Consider the following 25,255-nt stretch of genomic DNA (forward strand, 5'->3'; position numbering starts at 1 on the left):
TGTGATGATGGGTGGCAGTGTTTATACTAGACTGTGGGCCGAGGGGTGGCAGTGTATATACTAGGCTGTGGGCCGAGGGGTGGCAGTGTATATACTAGACTGTGGGCCGAGGGGTGACAGTGTTTATACTGCGATGGGTGGCAGTGTTTATACTGGGATGTGGGATGATGGGTGACAGTGTTTATACTAGGCTCTGGGCCGATGGGTGGCAGAGTTTATACTAGGCTGTGGGCTGATGGGTGGCAGAGTTTATACTGCGATGGGTGGCAGTGTATATACTACTATGTGTGACGATGGGTGGCAGTGTTTATACTAGGCTGTGGGCCGATGGGTGGCAGTGTTTATACTGCGATGTGTGACGATGGGTGGCAGTGTTTATACTGCGATGTGTGACGATGGGTGGCAGTGTTTATACTAGGCTGTGGGCCGAGGGGTGGCAGTGTATATACTAGACTGTGGCCGAGGGGTGGCAGTGTATATACTAGACTGTGGGCCGAGGGGTGGCAGTGTATATACTAGACTGTGGGCCGAGGGGTGGCAGTGTATATACTAGACTGTGGGCCGAGGGGTGGCAGTGTATATACTAGACTGTGGGCCGAGGGGTGGCAGTGTATATACTAGACTGTGGGCCGAGGGGTGGCAGTGTATATACTAGACTGTGGGCCGAGGGGTGGCAGTGTATATACTAGACTGTGGGCCGAGGGGTGGCAGTGTATATACTAGACTGTGGGCCGAGGGGTGGCAGTGTATATACTAGACTGTGGGCCGAGGGGTGGCAGTGTATATACTAGACTGTGGGCCGAGGGGTGGCAGTGTATATACTAGACTGTGGGCCGAGGGGTGGCAGTGTATATACTAGACTGTGGGCCGAGGGGTGGCAGTGTATATACTAGACTGTGGGCCGAGGGGTGGCAGTGTATATACTAGACTGTGGGCCGAGGGGTGGCAGTGTATATACTAGACTGTGGGCCGAGGGGTGGCAGTGTATATACTAGACTGTGGGCCGAGGGGTGGCAGTGTATATACTAGACTGTGGGCCGAGGGGTGGCAGTGTATATACTAGACTGTGGGCCGAGGGGTGGCAGTGTATATACTAGACTGTGGGCCGAGGGGTGGCAGTGTATATACTAGACTGTGGGCCGAGGGGTGGCAGTGTATATACTAGACTGTGGGCCGAGGGGTGGCAGTGTATATACTAGACTGTGGGCCGAGGGGTGGCAGTGTATATACTAGACTGTGGGCCGAGGGGTGGCAGTGTATATACTAGACTGTGGGCCGAGGGGTGGCAGTGTATATACTAGACTGTGGGCCGAGGGGTGGCAGTGTATATACTAGACTGTGGGCCGAGGGGTGGCAGTGTATATACTAGACTGTGGGCCGAGGGGTGGCAGTGTATATACTAGGCTGTGGGCCGAGGGGTGGCAGTGTATATACTAGGCTGTGGGCCGAGGGGTGGCAGTGTATATACTAGGCTGTGGGCCGAGGGGTGGCAGTGTATATACTAGGCTGTGGGCCGAGGGGTGGCAGTGTATATACTAGGCTGTGGGCCGAGGGGTGGCAGTGTATATACTAGGCTACATTTTTTTTTCAATTCCCATTGACTTGCATTGATTTTTTTTTTTTTGGCGGAAATGCCTGAAAAACGCTTAAAAAAACTCCTCAAAAAACGCCTCATGAATTTTGCTGAAGCGGATTTTACCTGACCAAAAAACTCAGTGTGAACGCAGCCTAATAGCGTTTAGTAGTGTCAAGTCTACAAGTAGTCACCTGTTCATAGCAAGCACACCATGCACCTTGTTTCTAGTCTGACTCCCTGAGCATTACATGTATTGAGAACATATAATATCAATAGAAATACACTATTTAATAAATAATAATAAAGCAATGATTATACATCAGCTTGAATTTATTACATACAATTGTAAGACAAGTAATTCAGCATAATTTACTTTAGGGCCTACTCTGGGTGACAAAAGGCAATGCGGGAAGGGGAAGGAGTCCAAAAGAGGTTGGCTTTGTGATAAAGGGTGTGGATTGAAATTTTCCCCACCCCTGTAGGCACCTGTGAACATATGTATATGCTGTTGGTGCTGAAATAAGTCCCTTATGGCTGCTCTACCCTGGTATTAGCTTTTGTTCATATTACAGCAATATAGGCAAATGAGTCTGCTCTTGGTAAATAGACAAGTGATTGTTCTGCCAAGTGTTATGTGAACAGGGCGTTGTTCTAGAAGAACAATGGGAAACAGGTGGCCAATATTGCATAAGATATTGGAATGTAACACTGGCGAGACAGCAACACAATGTAATGTCACGTAACAGGTGCTTTATGAACCACAACACATGGTCATTGGTGACCTCTGCTTGTTAGCCACCCAAAAATATTCATGCACTTCCTTGGAAGATGTGTTTCTCCATGCATATGGTCCTGCCACGTGTAAAGTCTCAAAAAGCGGTTACCTGCGGAAACCCATGGACCCCATAGACTATGATGAGGTCCGCTGGGTTTCCGCCCAAAAAGGGTGAAAAATGTGGAGAGAAAAGCAATGCTTGGGGCACTTTTCTCTCTACGTTTTTAAAGCAGAATGAGGAACAGAATCCCCAGATGGAGACAGGGCGCAGGTGTGAACCTAGCCTGAATGGGATGAAGGTATAATACGCTGTTCTATGAGGTAGATGATGTTGGCGTACCATTGCAAGCAAATTGTAGGGTACTGAGCGCCCGATCCCCACTGATCTGATATTGGCGGCCTATCTTAAGCATACACAATCACTATTCTGCTCCTGAGAATACACATGCATCTACAGTATATATAGTATGTATAAGGCTATAAGAGGAAGAAAGACAAAGAAACATCTTGATCATTTAAATGTAATTTTTAATGAAAAAAAATGGAAAAATCATGGCTTATTTCTGTTGTGTTGTTAAATGGGTAGTGGTGAGATGAGAGCCAACAGCTTGTAAAATTAAGGCACTTTAGATGAACAGTGGTAGTAACATGAAATATTTCACAACCTTCATTTACGTATTTACAAGCCCCTTTAATAGCAAGGTGGCAATGGTGACACAGTGACAATGGTTACAATAGATTTCCGTCGTAGTTACAAAAGTATGTACACCAACGTTAATAGTTAAAATATCTAAAATATAACATAAAGCAACTTTGTATATAGTCTTTATTAATAATATTCCACTGTACCTATAGTATGTCTCTACCCTGACATAGTACAAAGAAATCCCGTGTAGTCTGACCCTGCAGTCACATTCCCCTTCCATCTGTCCCTACACATGACTGCAGGGAGGGTCAGACTACACAAGATTTGCGTGTAGTCTGTATCCATGGAGAGACATAGGTCTTCTTCAGAGCTGTAGACAAACAGGAGCATATTTTAAATCAAGACTTTGCAATAAACATTGTGTTGCTTCGATGTATCTCATATACAAAGGTGTACATACCCTTCCAGCTGAATTCTACTAAAATCCTATACATTCAAGTGACCACAGCGAATACTGTCCTCCCATCGCCGCATCCCTTCTTAGAGATCCAAATGACTGAGTGTGGGTTTGTTATATATATATATATATATATATATATATATATATATATTTGGGTGGAGTTACTCTTTAAGATGAGTCTACTTTTTTTTACATTAATAATATATTTTTATAGTTCAGAGTTCTCTTTTTCTGATACAGAGCTGTCATACATTTGAAACATTCTTTCCGCCCCAGACTGCCAATAGAGGGAGCTTAAATAAACACTGTACTTTTAGCAAATGGTGCATAAGTCAATAGTAAACAAATATAATACATGTTGTAATACATCAAAAATACTTTATTCTCCCGTTATTAGGCTCCTTCTCTAAGTAAAAGATTAGAAAGACATAGAAGTCTATGGAAAGGAGAGCAGGAAGAGAAGCGCTGCAGATTCTAGTGAGTGTTTTACCTCACTACAGTACTGGATTCAGAGTACTACTAATGTCCTCTATGTTGTTGTTCCTTATGAGGGAAGCAGGATGTTCTCTTCTATATACTTTCTATTCATGGAAGACAGCTAGACTCCAACCAATAACTCAGGGAAAACAATATTAGAGTCAGAGTCTGCCCATAGGAAAACTAAAAAAAATGCAAAATGTAATGGCCCTATAAGGACTACTCCTTCTTACACACATGGCAGTTTATCCTGAAATATCACGCAAAATGACAGATACACTTCCAGAGCTTACTATACACTGTTATGCACTATAGTCATCCTTGAAGCACGATGCCCCTTTAGTTGGGACTACAGGCAGCCAGTATGGTCTATATTAACGCAGGGAATTTGGGGCTCTGTACCAGAAAATCAAGGGTCTGGTCACTGCACATATATACCAAGAAATCAATCAGCACAGATAACTTAACATGGTGGGAATACGTGTACATTCACATTAAGGTACGACATCCTTGAACATGAACACGTATCAATATCCAGTTTATCGATCACAGTAGTAATATATGGTTGTGAGTGGTATATTGGTATACAGCATGTGCAACTTTATTCAAGGTGAAGGCAATCATGGATACTATTTTCAATGCTGTGTTCTTCCTGGCATGGCAAGTTCCACCATTCTGGTGACCTCTCATTGTATCTTGCAAAAAGTAAAGCTTTATATTCTGGTTGAAAAGATATTCTTAATTCCTCGTCTTCTTTTATTGCATTGTACAGGAAACAAATTGCTTATCCACATCGGTCTATCTCACCACGGGACGTCAAGTTTGAAATATATTGTAATATTCTAAAAACTACTCCCATTCCAGGAGTAAGTCAACACAGTTTATCCAGATTTTCAAGAATATTCCTCATAAAGTGCAGGTTTTCTGTATTTGCTATGCAATAGGGATATTGACCAGCAGGTAAATTCTTTCAAAGTGTTTGTGCAATTGGCAAAATATTAAAATCTTAGTCTTAAAGTAGCCGGCTGGTACTCAAAATAGATGAACGTACTCCAATCCAGAACTTATATTGTGGGTTTCCAATTTTCTTCCATAAAATCCAGGCATCCAAAATCATTGTCTGCGCCTTGTCCAGGCTGATCTAAACCTCCCTGTGGTTACAGTCTTCAGTGGTTGGGGTGGTTAGATCTCCATTAGTCCAGATCTCTTGCCTGGTGTCAGATGTGGGAACAGTCATTGTCACCTTTTTCGGCTTTAACTTTTTTATCAGTTTGGCAAAGGCTAATAAAAGGGCACAAAATATCATAGAGAACCCACTTAAAAGGAATGCTGTTGTATAGTTTCCAGTTGTGTCCACCAACCAACCTGCAAAAGACAAAAGAGGACCATTAGAAAGTGCAAATAACATCCAAAAATTCTCTTTGGATCAAGTCACATTATTAATCAATGGTGTAACTAGGAATGGTGGTGAATTTTTGACATGGTGGCCCCTGCACTCAGTATAATGCCCCATAGTGGCCCCTGTACACAGTATTGTTCTCCATTGGACCAGGCGTCACATGAACCAGGCCTGCGTCTCGATGCATCAGGACGCAGGCCCCGACCCATGTGATGTCTGTGACGTCACCGAGTAGGCCCAAAAGCTTGCTGGAGCCAGGAGAGGTAAGTAACAGTGTTTTTTATGTTCCCTCACCTTTTCTAGCCCTTCGATCACTATACTTGGGGGTCTGAAAAGACCCCCGGGTATAATGATAGCACTGTTTGTGGGATTTGCAGGCCCGTGGCCTTGCTTATCAGTCCCGGCTCATGCTAATAGCCGCATCCCCAGAAGAAGAAGCGCAGGTGGCTGTGAGCAGGAGCCACGGTAAGTAAATAGGGAGCGTTACCTCGCTGGAGTGACTCAAAAAAAAAAAAAAAATCCACAGCCCCTCATGTCCCGGGCCCTGTGGTAGCTGATACCACTGCTACCCCAATAGTTATGCTTCCATTTTTAATATTATTAAAAGAGCACTCTAGGTAAAACCAATACATTGTGTTAAGCCTAGTGCAGTGCAGTGAGGGGGTGAACAATGACACAGGCCTTCTCTCTATGAATGACAGCGTCATGCAGAGACCCCTAGGTCACATACACATAGACAAACGTGTTCCTTTAATTGTCCAATATCAAGCTTAGTGAACAGCTGGCAAAGCCAGCAAAAAATCAACTCATCATTTACTTATTTTATTTACTTCTATAGCGCGTTACAGATATGGTCATCATTCACTGTCCCCATAGGGCTCACATTCGCTATCAGTAAGTCTTTGGAGTGTAGGAGGAAACCACAGTATATGGAGAAAATCCACACAAACATGGGAAGAACATACAAACTCCATGCAGGTGTGGATTCCAATATAACATACAAGGCTTACTCCAAACATTTCCATGGTTGTTCCTAAAACATCTGAGTACACTTTCCCCACTCCTCACTCCATATGTTCAGAGATATTCTCCCCTAGAAGATGACTCTACCTCCATATAGTACATGCATACAGTGGTAGAGGTCTCATAGGGTCCATTCACATGGAGGAAAATGGTGAGGAATTGGGTGTGGAATTTCAGCGCTGAAAAGAAAGCTTGCCATTGACTTCAATGGGTTCCTTTTTCTGAAATCAATGGGAGGCTTTTTTTTGTGCTGAAATTCCACACCATTTTCCTCCATGTGAATGTACCCATATTCCTCAGTGGTAGTCATTTAATGGCCACATATAAACAGTACTGCCAGGTGTATGAGCCACCAACCTATGATCAGTGGGGGTCATTTACCTCTAAATTCTTTCATATAATACTGTAATATTGTGAACAGCTTTTCCTATAGGCCATATATTGCTAACTTTTACCAAGACAGGGAGCAAAAGTCCAGGTTGCCTGTAGAAGGCATCAAAGGCGGCCTTCGACAGCTGATCCACATGGGGGCCACCTGTCGGTCCTCCAGCAATCAGATATATTATGGCCTATACTAATTATAGGTCATAAATTAAAAATTCCTGGTCAACCCCTTTAAGGCTCCGCCCATATTTGATATACATAATACTGTATATACAATGATGTATCTTTTGTAAGAAATCCTTACAAAATATTTTGTTTCCGGTAGAGCTGATACTGAAAATGTATTTGTGCAAGGAAGATCTCTCTTAACTAAGATGCCTCTTACTGCCAGTGCAGACATGGGCACTGTGACAACAAGACATTTTATGTGCAAACATGGTGTAGCCAAACACACCGGCAAAACCTGCTGAACCGCATTGTGAATGTAAGCGGCGCTATTCACACCTTCTTACGGTCAGTCTATACAATGGTCAGTATGAAGGTTCAGCACAGATAGTTCTTCTGCTGACATCTCTCATATTAGAGCGTATACCAATATTTGGGACTAAAGAAATTACATCCTGTTAAAGGGGTTATCCGGTTTCTAGCATTGATGTCCTATCCTTAGAATAGACCACCCATAACCTAGATCTGTGGAGGTTTGACACCTGGAACCCTGCAGATCAGCAGATATACTGTAGAAGAACTCAAGTGTCCTGCACAAAGACCAAACAACAACCCTATCATACACTGTTAGGATATATAAGAACACTGCCAGAGCCAGATCTTCTTGTCCAACATCTGACCCCACAAATGGCTAAATGACCGCAAAGTCCCACAAATGGCTAAATGACCGCAAAGTCCCACAAATACAGTGTTGGCCAAAAGTATTGCCCCCCCCTCCCCCTGCAATTGTCAGATAATACTCATGTTCTTCCAGAAAATGATTGCAAGCACAAACTCTTTGGTATTAATATCCTCAGTTATTTTGCTTGCAATGAAAAAACACAAAAGAGAATTTAAAAAAAGTCAAATCATTGATCATTTTACACAAAACTCCAAAAATGGGCCGGACAAAAGTATTGGCCCCCTCAGCCTAATACTTGGTAGCACAACCTTTAGACCAAATAACTGCGAACAACTGCATCCGGTAACCAGCAATGAGTTTCTTACAAGGCTCTGCTGGAATTTTAGACCATTCTTCATGGCAAACTGCTCCAGGTCCCCCCTGAGATGTGAAGGGGGCCTTCTCCAAACTGCCATCAAGAGATCTCTCCCCCACAGGTGTTCTATGGGATTCAGGGCTGGACTCATTGCTGCCACTTTAGAAGTCTCCAGTGCTTTCTCTCAAACCATTTTCTAGTGCTGACCTGAAGTGTGTTTTGGGTCATTGTCCTGCTGGAAGACCCATGACCTCTGAGGGAGACCCAGCTTTCTCACACTGGGCCCTACATTATGCTGCAAAATTTGTTGGTAGTCTTCAGAGTTCACAATGCCATGCACACGGTCAAGCAGTCTAGTGCCAGTGGCAGCAAAACAACCCCAAAACATCAGGGAACCTCCGCCATGTTTGACTGTAGGGACCGTCTTCTTCTCTTTGAAGGCCTCTTTTTTTTTTTCCTGTAAATTCTATGTTGATGCCTTTTCCTACTTTTGTCTCATCTGACCAGAGAACATTCTTCCAAAACGTTTTTGGCTTTCACAGGTAAGTTTTGGCAAACTCCAGCCTGGTTTTTTATGCCTCTGGGTAAGAAGTGGGGTCTTCCTGGGTCTCCTACCATACAGTCCCTTTTCATTCAGACGCCGATGAATAGTACGGGGTGACACTGTTGTACCTTCGGACTGCAGGGCAGCTTGAACTTGTTTGGATGTTAGTCAAGGTTCTTTATCCACCATCTGCACAATCTTGCGTTGAAATCCCTTGTCAATTTTTCTTTTCCGTCCACATCTAGGGAGGTTAGCCACAGTGCCATGGGCTTTAAACTTCTTGATGACACTGCGCACGGTGGACACAGGAACATTCAGGTCTCTGGAGATGGACTGGTATCCTTGAGATTGCTCATGCTTCCTCACAATTTTGCTTCTCAAGTCCTCAGACAGTTCTTTGGTCGTCTTTCTTTTCTCTATGCTCAATGTGGTACACACAAGGACACAGGACAGAGGTTGAGTCAACTTTAATCCATTTCAACTGGCTGCAAGTGTGATTTAGTTATTGCCACCACCTGTTAGGTGCCTCAGGTAAGTAACAGGTGCTGTTAATTACACAAATTAGAGAAGCATCACATGATTTTTCAAACAGTGCCAATAATTTTGTCCACCCCCTTTTTTATGTTTGTTGTGGAATTATATCAAATTTGGCTTTTTGTGGTTTTCCATTGAAGACAAATTAAATGAAGATAATAATACCAAAGAATTTGTGACTGCAATCATTTTCTGGAAGAAAATGAGTATTATCTGACAGAATTGCAGGAGTGCCAATACTTTTGGCCAACACTGTAGATAGATAGTGTCAGGGTCTGAGGTTGCTAGGTGGGGTGGCATAGACACATAAGTCCAGATTTTTAGTCCAAAAAGGTAGAGTTTTATTTTTACTCCACAAGAAACAGTGCAGCAACCAAAAAGAAAAAAAAAACATACAAAACAAATACCTGCCCGGCTAGGCTCTGACTAAACACATAAATAGGTTACCTCACCTAGAATAGCAGATTCAATAGCAAAATTAAATGGTACAAGACACAGGTCCCACAGAGTGACCTTCCTGCTGGCTCTCCAGCCAAGCTCTGTCCAAAGTCTTGCTGCTGGAGCTGACCTTTTAAACTTCCCTGATGAGGACAATCCACAGCAGCTGACATGCTGCAGAAACATCTACAATGTGTGGACTGGAGGGAGGTGGAATGACAGGTCCCACTGCCAATCCTACCTGCCATTCCTAAAAAATCCAGCCCAATACTGAGCATGTAACAAAATGCTCAGCAAACAAAAGCTTTCTGCGGAGAACAAGTCATCCCTGGACTTTCTCTCATCTTGCCCACCTGAGTAGTCTGGACGAGATGTACACCCCCTCCATTATTTTGCCGGCTTTCAATAGATAGAAAAATTCTTGTGTAAGTAAGTGTACCTGATATCGGTGGGCTGACCAGGTATGGCACTGCATGGAGAAAGAAGACCACACCAAGGGCAGACGATAAGCTGGATGTACCTACAACGTCTCCAGTCACAACAGGAATCAGGGCAACATAGGCTCCATCAAAGTAACCAAATGTAACAGAGAAAGGCACAAGGAGTTCAAAGCACCTAAGAATCGGAAGGAAGAGGCAGCTCAGACCGTCCAGAGCCACGGCTATGAGGTAGCATATGTATCGGTGCTTCTTCAGAAACCTGAAAGACAGGAAAATTCCAATATAAAGTAAAATGTAACCAAAGGTTTGTCTAAGATTGTTTTATAGTATAATATGCCGGAGTACAATGCACACCAATTATTTAGAGGGGAACTCCACACAATAAATTCGGTGACCCAAGAAACAAATCTATACCTGTTCTAAGTAGATGTAAATTTATACCATAATTCATGGATTTCCATCCCATATTTCAAAGACATACTGATAGGGAAAAATGTACATTGTGATCTCTATGTGGGGCTCACAATCTACATTTAAAAAAAAATAAAATTATACCATAATTCACAAGTTGTAATAGATAAAAAAAAAATAAAAAATAAAATATAATAATAATAATAATATAATATGATTATACAAAACTATATAGCTGAAGAAGGGAGAAATTGTAGTCTTGTGTCATGCATACTACTAGACACTAGAGGGCACTGTCTTACTGCATATTTAAACAAGACTTGCTTGGCCATTGGATATTCCCCATGTACAAGACATTTTACTGTATTTGTTTTTACAAATAATCACTTGAGAATTTTTTTGGAATCTGAGAAGAGTTTTTGTCTGGGATTTTCAGGCAGCTTTTTATGTAGCAGACACTTGAGTTATGATCATGTTACATGCCAGCGGTGTTTCAGTGGACTGAAGCCCAATAACATGTACTCCCCTCTGCGGGGTTTGGCCTTTTTATCTCTGCCATCTCCATAGCTGACTGATCAGAGGTCACGGCACTTATCGGGTTAATTGATTTCATGACGCCAAACTTTAATCCATCGCACTTTAGGACAGGCAAAGTCGCCGTATCACTACTTTTTATAGGAAACGGAAGTGGCGTTCAGCTATTATATCAGGGTCAGGCTTTTCCTATTGTTAAGAGTAGTCTCAGTAGTTGATCAATAGGTCAGCCATTAATAAGCCAGATAAACCCCTTTAGGGAGAGCCAGTACCCCCCTATGGATTCTGTTCATCATGGAACAATTACAGCTATAATGGATGAATTCTCAACCAGATCCCAATAAACCACAATGGATCTTATGGCCTTAAAATGGGGACGTTCTTTATAGGGTTCCAGTAATTTTAGCAGACATGATGGAAAGCAAACATTTACCAAAATCAAGGGAATTACCTTCTGTCCGTCAACCATCCAAAGGTGATGTTACCAACAATGTCTATGATGCCCAGTATAGACATCAGGAAAGCCGCTTGTTGGTGGCTCACCCCAACACTCAGGGCATAAGGCACAAGGTAGACAAATGGAGGACTGCACCCATAGGCTAGGAATAAGAACGATATGGCAAGAATGATGAAGTTTGGTTTGAGCAGAAAGCTGTACTCCTTCTGAGAACAGTAGCAGAGACTCTTGTGACTGCAGCCCAGGGTCAGAGGTGAACATTTGGTAGAAGGAATGGCGCTTTGGTTTGCAGCATTCGGGTTATGCTCCGGCTTTAGTGAATAATGTGCAAAGTCCTCCTTTAGGTTTATAGGTCTCATTAAAGCACCGCAGACGCAAAGATTAGCGACAAAGCCGCCAAGGATGAGTAACGCTCCACGCCAGGAAAACTGTTCAATAAGCAACTGTACCACGGGGGCCAATATAAAGGTGCCAATCCCACTCCCAGACATGGCAATGCCATAAGCCAAGGCTTTCCTCTTGTCAAAGTACTTTCCCACCATGGCGATGGCCGGACTGTAACAAAGTGCAAATCCAACACCTGAAAGAGAAGAGGTAATATGTAGTCAAAACAGTCACAAAGCATGAACAAATCTGAATCGTTTCTCTAATTTTGAATATTAAAATAATGGGACAGTTTTATTAAGACTGGAGTATGAAACGCCCGACCGGCGCAGGACGCGGTGGATTTATCAAGGGGCTCCAGGGGCTTAAGAAATCGGGTGCATTAGAATAGAAATCTATGCCAATCAAGGAGTGACGTAGGTTTCTTTCTATAAGGCACGCCATGAAAGTGGTGTACAATATAAATACTATGACGTGCTCGCCTATCTTTGTGGAAAGTGGTTTGCGACATGCTGAACGGGAAAGTGTCACATCTTTGACACAAGGGAGGACGTGAATGTGTTGATGAATTTGCTCTAATATTGAAGTCCAGATGGCTATGTGATATGATGTATATTCACAGCAGGTACCTGTAGCTACCTCTAGAGGGAGCTCACAGCACACAGATTTATGCAGCCTCCCATTGAGATGGATGCAGTTTATGTGCACTCAGCTCCCCCTAGTGGAAGTAGTGTACTGCATTACGCAGAGCTAGCAGGAGTGACATAGACCTATCTTTACAGGGGCCTGTAAATCTTGGGTACCCTCTTATGAAGTGCACAGTTTAGGAAATTGCTCAATGTGTCACCAGGGCAAACGTTTCCTATAAATTTAGATATTCCCATTAATTGCTCAGTTTTTCCCCAAATGCTTATTTAGCTTAGGCCCCTTGCAGACGACCGTGGCCGTGGTCAGTGTGCTATCCATGTATTTCATGGATAGCTCACTGACCCATTGTTTTCTATGAGCCCATATGCACGACCATTAATTTCAGAGTCCCGTGTGCAGGATGACAGTGCGGGCCGAAAAATATAGAACAAGTCCTATTCCTGTCCTATTTTGCAGCCCATGCTTCTGTGGCTCCTATTCATTTAATGAAGGCTAGTACATTGGCGGCACACGGAGAACACGCGTGTGTCCTCCGTATACCGCCCATGTTTTTAATTAATAGCAGGCCGGTTGCAGCACAGTCGTTTGTAACTGGCCTTAGCCCTCACAGGACGAAGTCTAAGGCCTTCGCGGTTCTTCCTGCAACGCTTTGAACAGAAAGTTCACAGAGTTTTTCCTCCACGGACTTTCTGTTACAATTATATGTACGGGAAAAGTCGCCAGCGTTTCCGTAGATATAATTGACATGCTGCGATTTCCAAAACCATTCTGGTTTTGGAAATCGCAGCATGTCTGCGCTGCGTTTTAAACGTGATGTGGGCATGGGATTCATATCAATCTCATCTATTTTGCAGTTACTGTAAAACTCTGCGATTTTTCCCGTGGCGTTTCTGCCACAGGCAAATCTCAGCGTTTCCGGCCCATAGGGCCCAGCCTGAAGCTGGAATCCATGGAGAAATTGAGCAAGGTATTTTTATTTTAGCATCCTCCATCATTCTCTGTCTGCCATTGAATACAATGGTAGGTAGACGCAGGGCGTAATTTAGAGCTGATTTTGAGGCAGAATCTGCTTAAAAATCAGCTCCAAATTCCTCTGTGTGAACTTACCCTTACATTGATGGGTGCCTGATTCTTGGCACCCTGCTGATCAGCTGTTGGAAGGGGCTGCAGCATGTCGTGTGGAAGCTGCAGCCACTACATTGTTCCATCTACTTGGTAGCAGCCGTGCAGTTTATTGCTGCTAGGTCCCATTCACTTGAATGGAATGAAGTTGCGCTATTACATACCTCCCAACTTTTGAAGAACTGAAAGAGGGACAAAATTTAGCCCCACCCACTTTTGTGTTGACTCCACCCACTCGTTAATTTTTCATGTGCCCGCACACAGTATAATCCTCCTACAGTCATCCGTAAATTATATGTCCCCCCTCTATCTCTCCCCCAGTTTCATATACACCCTTCATCTGCCCCCAGATTCATGTCCCTCCATCTCTGCCCCCAGATTCATGTCCTCTCCATCTCTGCCCCCAGATTCATGTCCCCACATCTCTGCCCCCAGATTCATGTCCCCCATCTCTGCCCCCAGATTCATGTCCCCACATCTCTGCCCCCAGATTCACGTCCCCACATCTCTGCCCCCAGATTCATGTCCCTCCATCTCTGCCCCCAGATTCATGTCCTCTCCATCTCTGCCCCCAGATTCATGTCCCCCATCTCTGCCCCCAGATTCATGTCCCCACATCTCTGCCCCTAGATTCATGTCCCCACATCTCTGCCCCCAGATTCATGTCCCCACATCTCTGCCCCCAGTTTCATGTCCACTCCATCTCTGCCCCCAGATTCATGTCCCTCCATCTCTGCCCCCAGATTCATGTCCCCACATCTCTGCCCTCAGTGTCATGCCGTCCTCTCCTTCATCTGCCCCCAGATTCACGTTCCACCTCCACATTAAACTTACCTTCTCCTCCGCTCCCTCGCCGCTCTCTGCCCGCCTCTCTCGTTGACACATGCAGCTGAAGGAAGGAGCTGACACAGGTCAGCTCCTCGCTTCCCCGCTGCCCGCCTCTCTCCCTGACACATGCGGCTGAAGCTGCTCGCGTGCTCTTCTCGCCGCTGCGTCTCTCTCTCGCTGACACATGCGGCTGAAGCGAGGAGCTGACCTGTGTCAGCTCCTCGCTTCGCCGCTGCCGCCGGCTCCTGTCTTGTACATCGCGTCTACAAGCCAGGAGCCGGCGTCAGCGGCGAAGCGAGGAGCTGACACAGGTCAGCTCCTCGCTTCAGCCGCATGTGTCAGCGAGAGAGAGACGCAGCGGCGAAGCGAGCACGCGAGCAGCTTCAGCCGCATATGTGTCAGGGAGAGAGGCGGGCAGCGGCGAAGCGAGGAGCTGATCTGTGTCAGCTCCTTGCTTCAGCCGCGTATGTGTTCAACTCAGATCGGCGTCCTCTGGACGCCGATCTGAGTTGAAATCGGGACATACCTCCCTCCAACCGGGACCGCGGGACATGTCACCCAAATCGTGACTGTCCCGCGGAAATCGGGACGGTTGGGAGGTATGCTATTATACTACTATATATACAGACTATACAAATAGACAACCCAAGGCAAATATTTAAGAGGTAGCAGACCTTGCAGGACTGCTGCAGCCCCTTCATACACTTGCTCAGATCCCTAACAATAGGCCACCAAAATCCTGTAAATGGGCATTTTATATAGAAATAAGAGGGACCATAGTGAGTCTCCATATAGTACTGAGGAATACACTCATTATATGGTATATACTAATTAACTCTCTCCTCCCCGGCCTGGTAAATATCTATTCTGTCCATCGGACTCATTATGTAATAGCACAAGTAAAGCTTGGAATTCACATTATCTCATTTAAAAAAAAAAAAAAATCTTTTTAAAAATAGAGACAAGAGCCGTGACCAGCGTGTTGATGCAGGTGGCTCGTGATGCACATTTTTCCTTTGTAAATGTTTGGCAGTTTTCCATGCAAAAACAATAGTAATGCCAGATTATTAATACTATCCTCTAGGAGACCAAATACTAAGCTTTTAATACCGCGGCTACTCGGCGCTAATAATGGACGTTATTATTCTGGTTTCCATTTAGCTAGTGAAAAAGCTAATGTAAGCCAGCGCTCATTGGGTTCAGGGAATTCTGTGACAGTCTGTCATTCTATGAAAAAAAAAACGTATGGGTCAGAAAAATGCGCTGCGTGGTCAGATCAGGTCAGGTGATCGATTCCCAAAAATAATGCTCAGTTGTTTCCGACCACATCACAGCGTAATATGGTGAGGAGGGGCTAGGTACATGGGCCCTTGTTCTAGGGGCTCAGTGGTGGGGCCCCTAGAAATTCTGTGGTTAGGTGATAAGTGTCAATTATTTAAAAAAGTGCAACACGGGTCATACAGGATGTGTTTGCCGCGGGTTTGCTAAATTTAGGTCTATGGGTAGTCTAGGCCGCAAAAATACATATCCACAAAAAATGGATCTAAGTATTACGCATGAATCTAACCAGAGTTTTTTTTTTTTTCTGTTAGTGAATATATATCTAAAAATAACATGAAAGAGAGTCAGACACTGATTTTGACCCACTAAATCCTAGATATCACTTTAGGATCAGAAGTAGTGTCAGGAAATATTATTTCACAGGAAGAGTAGTTGAGCCTTGGAACAAAATTCCAGCAGATATAGTTGGAAAATCTACAGTAAGTGAGTCTAAGCATGACTGGGAAAAACTAAAACTCATACTCACCTGTCACCAGTGCTCCGGTGTCTCTTATTTTGTCAGAAGTCCCCGCCGCATGTGACCATTGAGACCAATCAGTGACCTAAGTAAAGGAACCGGGACGTCACATGCATTGGTCACCTGTGGCATCCCGTGTCCTTAGACCACTGAGTCAGAGGTGGCGGGGACTTCGGCCAAAATAAGACCCCGGACAAGTAGGAACAGACAACAGTGGTCGACACCAGAGCACTGGTAACAGGTGAGTGTGTTTTTTTTCACCCTCTGCTGCCTCCATGCAAAAAAATTGGTTACCCTATACAACCCCTTTAAGTAGAGGATAGTATCAGACTACACGTAATTTGTTGTCTGTTACCATTGAGACAATTAGATTGCAGAAAAGATGTATAAACAAAAGAAAATTGAATTTGGCCTAAATAAGATGAGATGTATCTGAGGTCTTTGACTGACTGTTCATATGTATGATCGAGGGTGAAGATGATGTCGCATGTGTCCTGTTACACAGACGCTGCAAGATATACAAGAGATAGATGACACTGACATCTGACACTGTTGCAATGTATGTAATCATTAATTTTGTGTCCAATCCATGGAGTCTGTACTATGTTCCAGTTTACGACACACAAGCAGCAGCAATGCCAATGGAGCTTGTGACTACAGGATTGAGAAATTTATATCACTTTTCCAACATAGTAGATTCAACAGAGAATTGCACATGTACGCCATGTCTTAGGTTATATTACCTGTGAGGACTCCTAGGGTGAGGTAGAGATACTCCAGGCTTGTTGCAAATGAACTTAGGACAAGTCCCGTGGAAGCAAGAAGACCACCAAGCATGATTCCCATTTGACAAGAGACATGGTTACTCACATAACTTCCGAGAGGAGCTGTATAAGAAAGCAGAATCATTCAGGGTTTAGTAAGGATGTTATAATAAGATTAACCTTCTATCCTATAACTTCTATGACTGGCCCATTTGTCTTCCTCCTGGACATTAAGACATTCTGACTTGATTTTTACTCCTCTACAATGGTTTACATAACACAATCATACCAAGACTTTGCTTCACCCAAGAGAAATATTCAGCCAAAGTGGCATAATCCCATGCTCGGGACCGAGGGCACCACTAAGCAACCCCTAGCTATGCCATTGGCTCTGTACACCAGAATGGTGAGGTCACTAGACTGGCCATTCCCACAATTAGAATTACTAAATACCATAGTCACACCATGTTCATGCCCATATTCACACTGCCTACAAGGATCGGAGTATGAATCACATTAATTTCACCACTGTACATAAACTACCACAATCTCTGCCCACCAGCAGTTTGTTTTACACTAGGTTCACACTAGCGTTCGGCTTTCCGTTCTTTGGGTCCACTTGAGGACCTGAAGAACAGAAACCAAATTCAATTAAAAAGTGGTTACTTGTGGACTACATAGACTATAATGCGGTCTGCCACTTTCTGCCCGGGTTTCCACCCGAAAAATGGGGAGAAATGCAGAGCGATCAGTCCTGCTTGTGGATTAGGAAACCCTGAATGGAGTTCATACGCTGGTGTGAATACAACCTTAGTATGCAAAAGCATTGACACCGATATGTGCAGGATTCCAAATCTATAGATGGTGGAATACAAGTATAAGACATGAGTCCACACAATCTAACCCCTCGTTCACATTTGTGCTTGCTATTCCTTCTTGTCCTACTCTAGCACAAGAAGGAAACAAATCTGGGCAACATTTAATGGGAGAAAGAAATAGTTCCCTTGAAATTTTGCACAGTAAAGTTCAGGATCAGGTTCTTCTCAGTACAATAATAATAAACTCTACCCAACTTATCTTTGGTATCAGCTACTCAAGTCATAGATAAGGTCTGGTTCTACATTCCTAGAATCACACAGGGTTATCCGCTGTAATGTACAGTCCTGGCAGACCTTCACTCTCCTTTAGGACCGTCTTGCAGCTAGCCTCTCTGCCACAAATACTGCATCCCTTCCCTTATATAACTTCACCAATAGATCGTGCCGATCAATTCACTTTGTGTGCCCAAACAGTAGTGGAAAAAACTAGTACACCTATGGGGGGGGGGATGCAAGGCATGTTCATTGTGTCTCCATGTAAGAGTCATCCTCGGGGCCTAAGACCACTCAGCAGCCAGTGTATAGCCTATCCACGGGATAGCTCATCAGTATATGATCTGTAGCACCATCATGCCATGACTTTGACGTGAATATAAGCAGAACTGCTTCCGGCTATATAAGTCTCTATAACTTCCGTCACTCATAGGCAGCCAGATCAGCTGATCAGTGCAGGAGTTGGGTGTTGGATCCCCACCCAGGAAATACTGATGATCTATGTATGCCCCTTTTAAGCTAAGACCCCACCTAGTGGGCTGCAGCAAAGAAGCATTGCGAGAAAATCCGTGTCGGCAATCGCAGTGTGTCTGCTGCGCTTGTTTTTCTGCAATGCATGGATGGGATTCACTAACATCCCATACACTTTGCAGGGACTGGAATACCGCGGCATTTATGTCACGTGAGGACTTAAACTCTTTTCAGAAATCTTGACAAGTTCTAGGTATCAGGTTCTTTCCCTTCACCATTGCGTTCTCTGGCAAATCCTTCTCATGGCTAATGTTTGATTACAGATAAGATAATAAGACATAAAAAGTCTTTACATTTTTCAGATTTTTGACTCCAACGTAACTCTGAGCACTGTATATCTTATGATATAGGAGCCGCTTCACATTACTTACCACATAGCATTGTAGCACAGTCAACAATGGAATGTATCCAAGCTGTTCTAGAATAATCTTGACCAAAATATACTTGGAACTCAACAAAGAATATTGAGATACATCTATACAATGGGAAGAAAAAATGATTATTTATGTTAATGTCACAGGGCTGCAGCAGTAATACATTATATATATCTATATCTATCTATCTATCTATCTATCTATCTATCTATATATATTTCAACTTTTATGCCATTTGCAAATGAGCTGTTAGGTGTAGAGATGAGCAAGTAGTATTTGATGGAATACCTCGCTCCCATAGGAATGCGTGTAAGCAGCCGAACCCCAAGGGGTTAAGCGCATCGAATATTTACTGCGCTTAACCCCTTGGTGTTCGGCCGCTTACACGCATTCCTATGGGAGCGAGGTATTGCATCGAATACTACTCACTCATCTCTAGTTAGGTGCACTCGGGGCGGGGTGACACCTCTTGGAGCACCCATTTTCTTATGTGGCTGCTGCAAATTATGGTCCACAGGGTCATGTCAGTCTTTCTGTCTTGGGGTCAACCTCAAGAAAATGAGTGCTCTGGCACTCACAAGACTTCCTTTGCCCACACTGCCGGAAAACAGTAGTAGCTAGTCTAATAAATTCTCCCTGGATTTCTATGGACAGGCTCGGTGACAGGGGAATACACCCATATTCATTGGGATCTATAAGTACTAAATTTTGGTTATTTTGGACCTAATTGTCTGCCCTGCCCTTCTCCCCTAAATGACAAGATTTCTCCCTATATACAGACAATAGCGATACGTAAAGGAAATCCAATCCAACCCACCTTGTGACAGCTCGAGTGCAGACGGTAACAAGAAAGCAGCCGGCCACAATCATCCACCCCCAGCCGCCATCAGGTGGGGCCGTGTGCAGAATCGTCTTCTTCGTCATGGCTGACAACTGTAGGCGTCTCTTCAGCCCAAGTTTCCCACCTTAAGCAGGTATAAAAAGTGGCCGAGCTGTCTTGTCCACATAAGATCACACCAAGATGCAGAGAGATTTCGGGCGACATGCGGAATACTCCAGGATAGAAATCTTTTCACATACAATTTTATTCACCATCTGAAAAGATAGAATAATAGAGATGGAGGGTTACATTTAGTAGCACGGACCTGATTTATAAATGGCAAAAATGATCGAACTCTCACTCACAATTTATTACGTAATATTGTTTTTGGTGCTAAATTTTTTGGTTAATGGGTGATAACTTTGGACTGTGAAGGGGTGCGGTACGTGATACAAGAGCACCAAACAGAGAATGACGTTCTCATTCACTACCCCATCAGGTGTTTCCCCACACTCAGTATACTTTTTCCTAGAGTAGTCCTTTAAGCAATATGCAAATAAGCTTTTGGGAGCAATGAGGGTGTTTCTCCCAAGGTAACACCCAAGAAAGGTAACACCCAGATGTCAATTTATATATACTGTACATTTGCAGGAAAAATAACAGAGGGACAAAAAGGCCAATTTTAAGAAAGGATTTCCAGATTTGCTGTTTCCCGATGACTACAAGAATTTCTTACGCAAGGGGCAACACGGTGGCTCAGTGGTTAGCACTGCAGCCTTGCAGCGCTGGAGTCCTAGGTTCGAATCCTGCCAGGAACATCATCTGCAGGGAGTTTGTATGTTCTCCCCGTGTTTGCGTGGATTTCCTCCCATTGTACAAAAAAAGACATACTGATAGGAAAAAAAAAAGTATATTATGATCCCTATCTGGGGCTCACAATCTACATTAACAAAAAAAAATAAAAAATCCTATGCAGAGATGACAGCTGTAGTAATGGCAGTGATGGGAGTATCTACTGTGTAATTCTGTATTGTGAAGCAATTCAACGTGACAAATATGTAATAACTGAAGACATCAGAACGGATGACGACCAGCCCTAGAACTGTTCTTATGGAAAATCTGGCAATAAAGTCATAGGAAAAGCTCCAGAAGGGAAACCACAAGAAGAAGCAACAATCTTAATGACCAAGATATTTGATTAAAAAAAAAAACTCAGAAAGAAGAAGACAAAAGCGGAATGTCCTGGCTACATTATAAGAACATAATAACATCTGCTGACAGCATGCAAAGCAGACGAGTAGTGCAATGGGCATGGCATGCTTTTTGTCAGTGGAAGCCATAGACTGTCTGACGCATTCGGTTACAATATCAATACACTGCTTAGGCTAGATTCACATCTGCACATAACTCTCTGTTGTCCGGGTCCAACAAGGGACCTGAAAAACGAAGGAGAGCCTTACCGCTAACACGGCGGTTATCTCTGGACTCAGACAGAACCTATAAACTATAATAGAGTCCATCAGGTGTCCGCCATTTTTATGCTGCAAACGGGACTTTCTCTCCACCACTTTCTGCAGCAAAGTCTCCAACAGAGACTCCGTTGGGCCCCCTGAGGCTCCAGGGCCCAATAGTGATTGCTACCGCTGCGCTCTGTATAATAGGCAGACTGCAAGGACAATATACAAGCTTTTATCTCCTCTGCTACTCTTCAGAAGATTATGCTATTACAAAGAAGTGCATTGCCATTATAGATTACATACAGGGTAGACCAGGTATCGACAACCTGTGGGTCGCAATTTTCCAGTCAGTCATTGAATGGTTGCCAAGTAGATGTCAGGTTGGGTTGCTTTTTAGTTCAGTGTCATGAACTATTCACTAACCTATGAACTAATAGAGGAGGGGGATTTGCAGAGGTGGTGCAACTGACTGACATCCAGGTCAGACGCTGCGGCCATGTACAGGCAGGGGTTTACACTCCTCAAAGAATCCTTACAGAAGGCGCCTGTGACTGTCACTGCTATCCAACATCTATAGCTGTCAACCATATGAGGGTCTGTGGCTGTAACAGTAATTGGGGGTCCTGTGGGTCACGGTTATTAACCTTTGGCTGTCACTGTTATTGGAGGTCCATGAACTGCACATATATGGAAGAATGGAGGAATATCTTTATCCATATGCTATTTTGGCTGATCGCTGATGAATGTGGTTGGGCTTCTCAAAAGGGTTCCCCCCCCCCCATGGATTTTTTTTATATTGATGACCTATCCACTAAATAGCTCATCAGTATCTGATCAGTGGGGGCCAATACCCAGACCCAGCACTGATCAGCTGATCTGACTGTCTCCAGGTGCCGGAGGCTATCCAGGTGGATCATCGCCCAAAGGCTGCCGAATCAGATGATCAATAGAGCGTCTGAGTGTCAGATTCCAACTGATAAGTCGTCACCATGAAAAACACCTAGGGGCCAGAAAACCCCTTAAAGCAAAGGATGAAACGCTGCAAAAAAAAAAAAAAATGCAGCGGAAACGCATGGCAATGTTTTTTTCTGCAGCATTTTTCATTGCATATTTGCACAGTTTTCCTCCACAGGCTTTCTGCCCATATTATACCTATATGGCAAACGACATGCTGCGATTTTCAAAAAGTGAGCATTTTTGAAAACGCGTCTTTTCTGCTGCGGATTTTTTTCTGTAATGTATGGATGGACTAGCCAGAATCCCATTCACTTTGCATGTACTGTAAAACAAAGCGTCTTTTTTGCTGTTGCGTTCCGCAATTTCCGCAGCGTGGGGCCTTAGCCGTAAACCTGGCCCAATCTATATACTCCAGTACTTTGGCTTTCATTACAGGTGACGCTGTTACAATTTGCTCCAGTGGTGAAGATGTCACAGGATACATCACCTTACAATATGGCGACATTTCTCTCTAGGCATGTTAGACCTTTCTCCTTATGGCTATGGATAAAGATACAACAATATTTATATTTTTTATATATAAACTCCTCTTAAGCTTCATTCACACCTCACAGGATCAGAAAAATGAACATAACAGCGCTGTATCCATAATGCGATAACATGGATACCGCAGACGGACCCATAAACATAAAGTGGGGTCTGTCACAGTATCCGTCATCTTATAGGATAAAGTAGCTTTGGTTTTGTCTGACAAAAACACTTGGTGTGAACAGAGCTTTATAAATAACTTCTGTTGTATACCAAATGTAATTTTTTGTTCTCCGATGATACCTATTCTACAACATAACAGAGAATACAGAACATTGTCCAGTAGCCCCGGCCATTCATTCGTACAGCCATAGAATTCCATGTAATTGTACCTTTGCCATAACTATCCATGGTTCACTCTCCATTCACAATCTGCAGATGAATGTGATCACTTAAAGAACCCATAATGTACCTGCACAGAAAAACAGCACTTACCATAGAGCAGCCTGTTTGCCGTCTCCATATACTTAGCCTTTTTTTCTGAATCTCTCCTGGACAGTATCATAGTTTGTAGAACAAATGGCAGCTGATACACAATCTACTATCCCTTGCTTTCCACCTTCGACCTTCTATTATGTGGTGAAGGGAGGGGGGAGCTATGATATGTACTTCCTAAAGGTCTAAGGTTCTCAAACACAGAGATCAGCGGCAGACATTGAGTGTAAACAATCTAGCCACAAAGACCACACTTAGGGGAGGGAGTGTTCATTGTATCTGCAGCATGGGCCTGCATGTTATATTGGGGATTACTGGGAGCAATCTATCGGGAGGGGGGGGGGGTGACTGCGGCAATGAACATCGCAATACAATATCTTGTATCCACGTTTTGCATCTCAATTTCTCTAAATACCCTGTGCAATTGATGTTAAAGTGAAGCTCCGTATTGTAACTGCTTTAGCTACATTAACAATACCCTTTTAGTGTCCGGGGTTCCACGTAGCGTAAACTGCAGACATCGCAAAGTTTTACAGTAGCTGCAAAATGGATGGGATGCTGGCTAATCCCATCCACACATTGCAGAAAAATATCCGCAACGGAAATTCGACCATTGCAAAAACAATAGTATTTTTGTAAATCGAAGCATGTCATTTATACCTACGGAAACGCTGGCGGTTTCCGAAAGGGTGTAATAGAAAAGTGCTGCGGAAAGAAACGCGGTGCATGTCCGCAATGATTTTTGGCTGCTGCTTGCTATGTGGGGTCTTAGCCTAGGAGAGGAGTAAAGGGGTTTTACCATACAATACATAAGCATATTCAGATTAATAGAAACTTACAAGCTAAACATTTTTATAAATATAAATATTTGTACTTATAAATATAAAATAAATATTTGTAGTTCTAAATATAAATTGTTCAAAATGTTGCAGCGTTTTAAAGATTTTCTCTAAGCATCTTAGTGGTGAGAGTCTTTTGTCTTGCTTGGTAGCCAATGGATATGACCATGGATGCGGGAACTTTCTATGGTCTGGGACTTGTCAGAAACCCGGCTATGACCTCCTAAGGGGGAGGAAAATGGCGCTGAATTTGGTGTGGAATCCGCATCAGATTCAGCACTGAAAAAAGCGCCTCCCATTGACTTCAATGGGTTCCTTTTTCGGCTTTTTTTCAGCGCTGAATCTGACGTGGATTCCACACCAAATTCAGCGCCATTTTCCTTATTGTGGCCAGGTTATCTTCTCATAGACAGTATGTAATGTCCCTGCCTGAACCTGTCCACAATAAGGAAAACATGGCTGAGTTTTGGAAAGTCCCAGACCATCAAGACAAAAGGCTGAAAACCACTAAGATGGTTAGAGAAAATCTTTAAAATTATGCAAATTTTGATTATTATTCAAAAAAGTTTAAATTTTAATTGTCTACAAATGTATATGGTTATGTTCATGGGAAAACCCTTTAGGTTGAAACCAGATGTTGTGAAAACATAGCGTTTTACATTACCTGCAAAGTGGAGGGGATTCTGGCTAATCCCATTCACACATTGCAGAAAAAAAAATCTGCAGCGGAAAAGCTGCATTTTTAAAATTATACCTGCGGAAACACTGGTGTTCTCCATATAGGTATGAATAGATACAGAAAGTCCGCAGAAGAAAATGCAATGGAAATCGCTGCAGAACAAAATGAATACTATGTCACTGAAGAAAGTCATCTGGTAGCCTTACCCTAAGGGTCCATTCACACGGAGGAATTTGGTGCTGATTCTGGTGCAGAATTCATGTCAGAATTAGCGCTGAAAAAAAAAGACTCCCATTGACTTCAACGGGTTCCTTTTTCCTCGCAGAACCCACTGAAATCAATGGGAGGCTTTTTTTTCCCATTGAGTTCAATGGGTTCCGCACTGCAAAACGGAACCCATTGAAGGCAATAGGAGGCTTATTATTATGCGCAGATTCTGACGCGAGTTTTGTGTCAGAATCCGCGCCGAAATCCTCCATATGAATGGACCCTAATTCTGCTTTATGTCAGTCTGCAGTCTGGAGCTCATCAGTATGCTACAGGTTGTTAACAGCAGCCTGTATACCGCTGATGGGTCTGCAGCAAACTGCAATGTGAAAAGCCTAGGGAACAAGAACGAACGATAAAAATATTCAGAGAA

General features: G+C 43.5%; 1 protein-coding gene across 1 annotated transcript in view; it reads right to left on the reverse strand.

Moving 5' to 3' along the window:
• Positions 1-3,618: 3,618 nt before the first annotated feature.
• Positions 3,619-25,255, reverse strand: part of SLC16A12 (solute carrier family 16 member 12) — a 44,774-nt gene continuing 23,137 nt past the window's right edge. Inside the window, exons 2-7 of the mRNA XM_075257672.1 lie at positions 19,658-19,935; positions 18,838-18,941; positions 16,824-16,967; positions 11,295-11,880; positions 9,898-10,157; positions 3,619-5,299 (exon numbers count right to left, since the gene is read on the reverse strand). Coding sequence (XP_075113773.1) covers positions 5,076-5,299; positions 9,898-10,157; positions 11,295-11,880; positions 16,824-16,967; positions 18,838-18,941; positions 19,658-19,764 — 1,425 coding nt within the window. The 5' untranslated portion in view covers positions 19,765-19,935 and the 3' untranslated portion in view covers positions 3,619-5,075. The remainder of the gene's footprint in view (positions 5,300-9,897; positions 10,158-11,294; positions 11,881-16,823; positions 16,968-18,837; positions 18,942-19,657; positions 19,936-25,255) is intronic.

This window comes from Leptodactylus fuscus, chromosome 10 (genome assembly GCF_031893055.1).
Source record: "Leptodactylus fuscus isolate aLepFus1 chromosome 10, aLepFus1.hap2, whole genome shotgun sequence".
Classification (NCBI taxonomy): Eukaryota; Metazoa; Chordata; class Amphibia; order Anura; family Leptodactylidae; genus Leptodactylus; species Leptodactylus fuscus.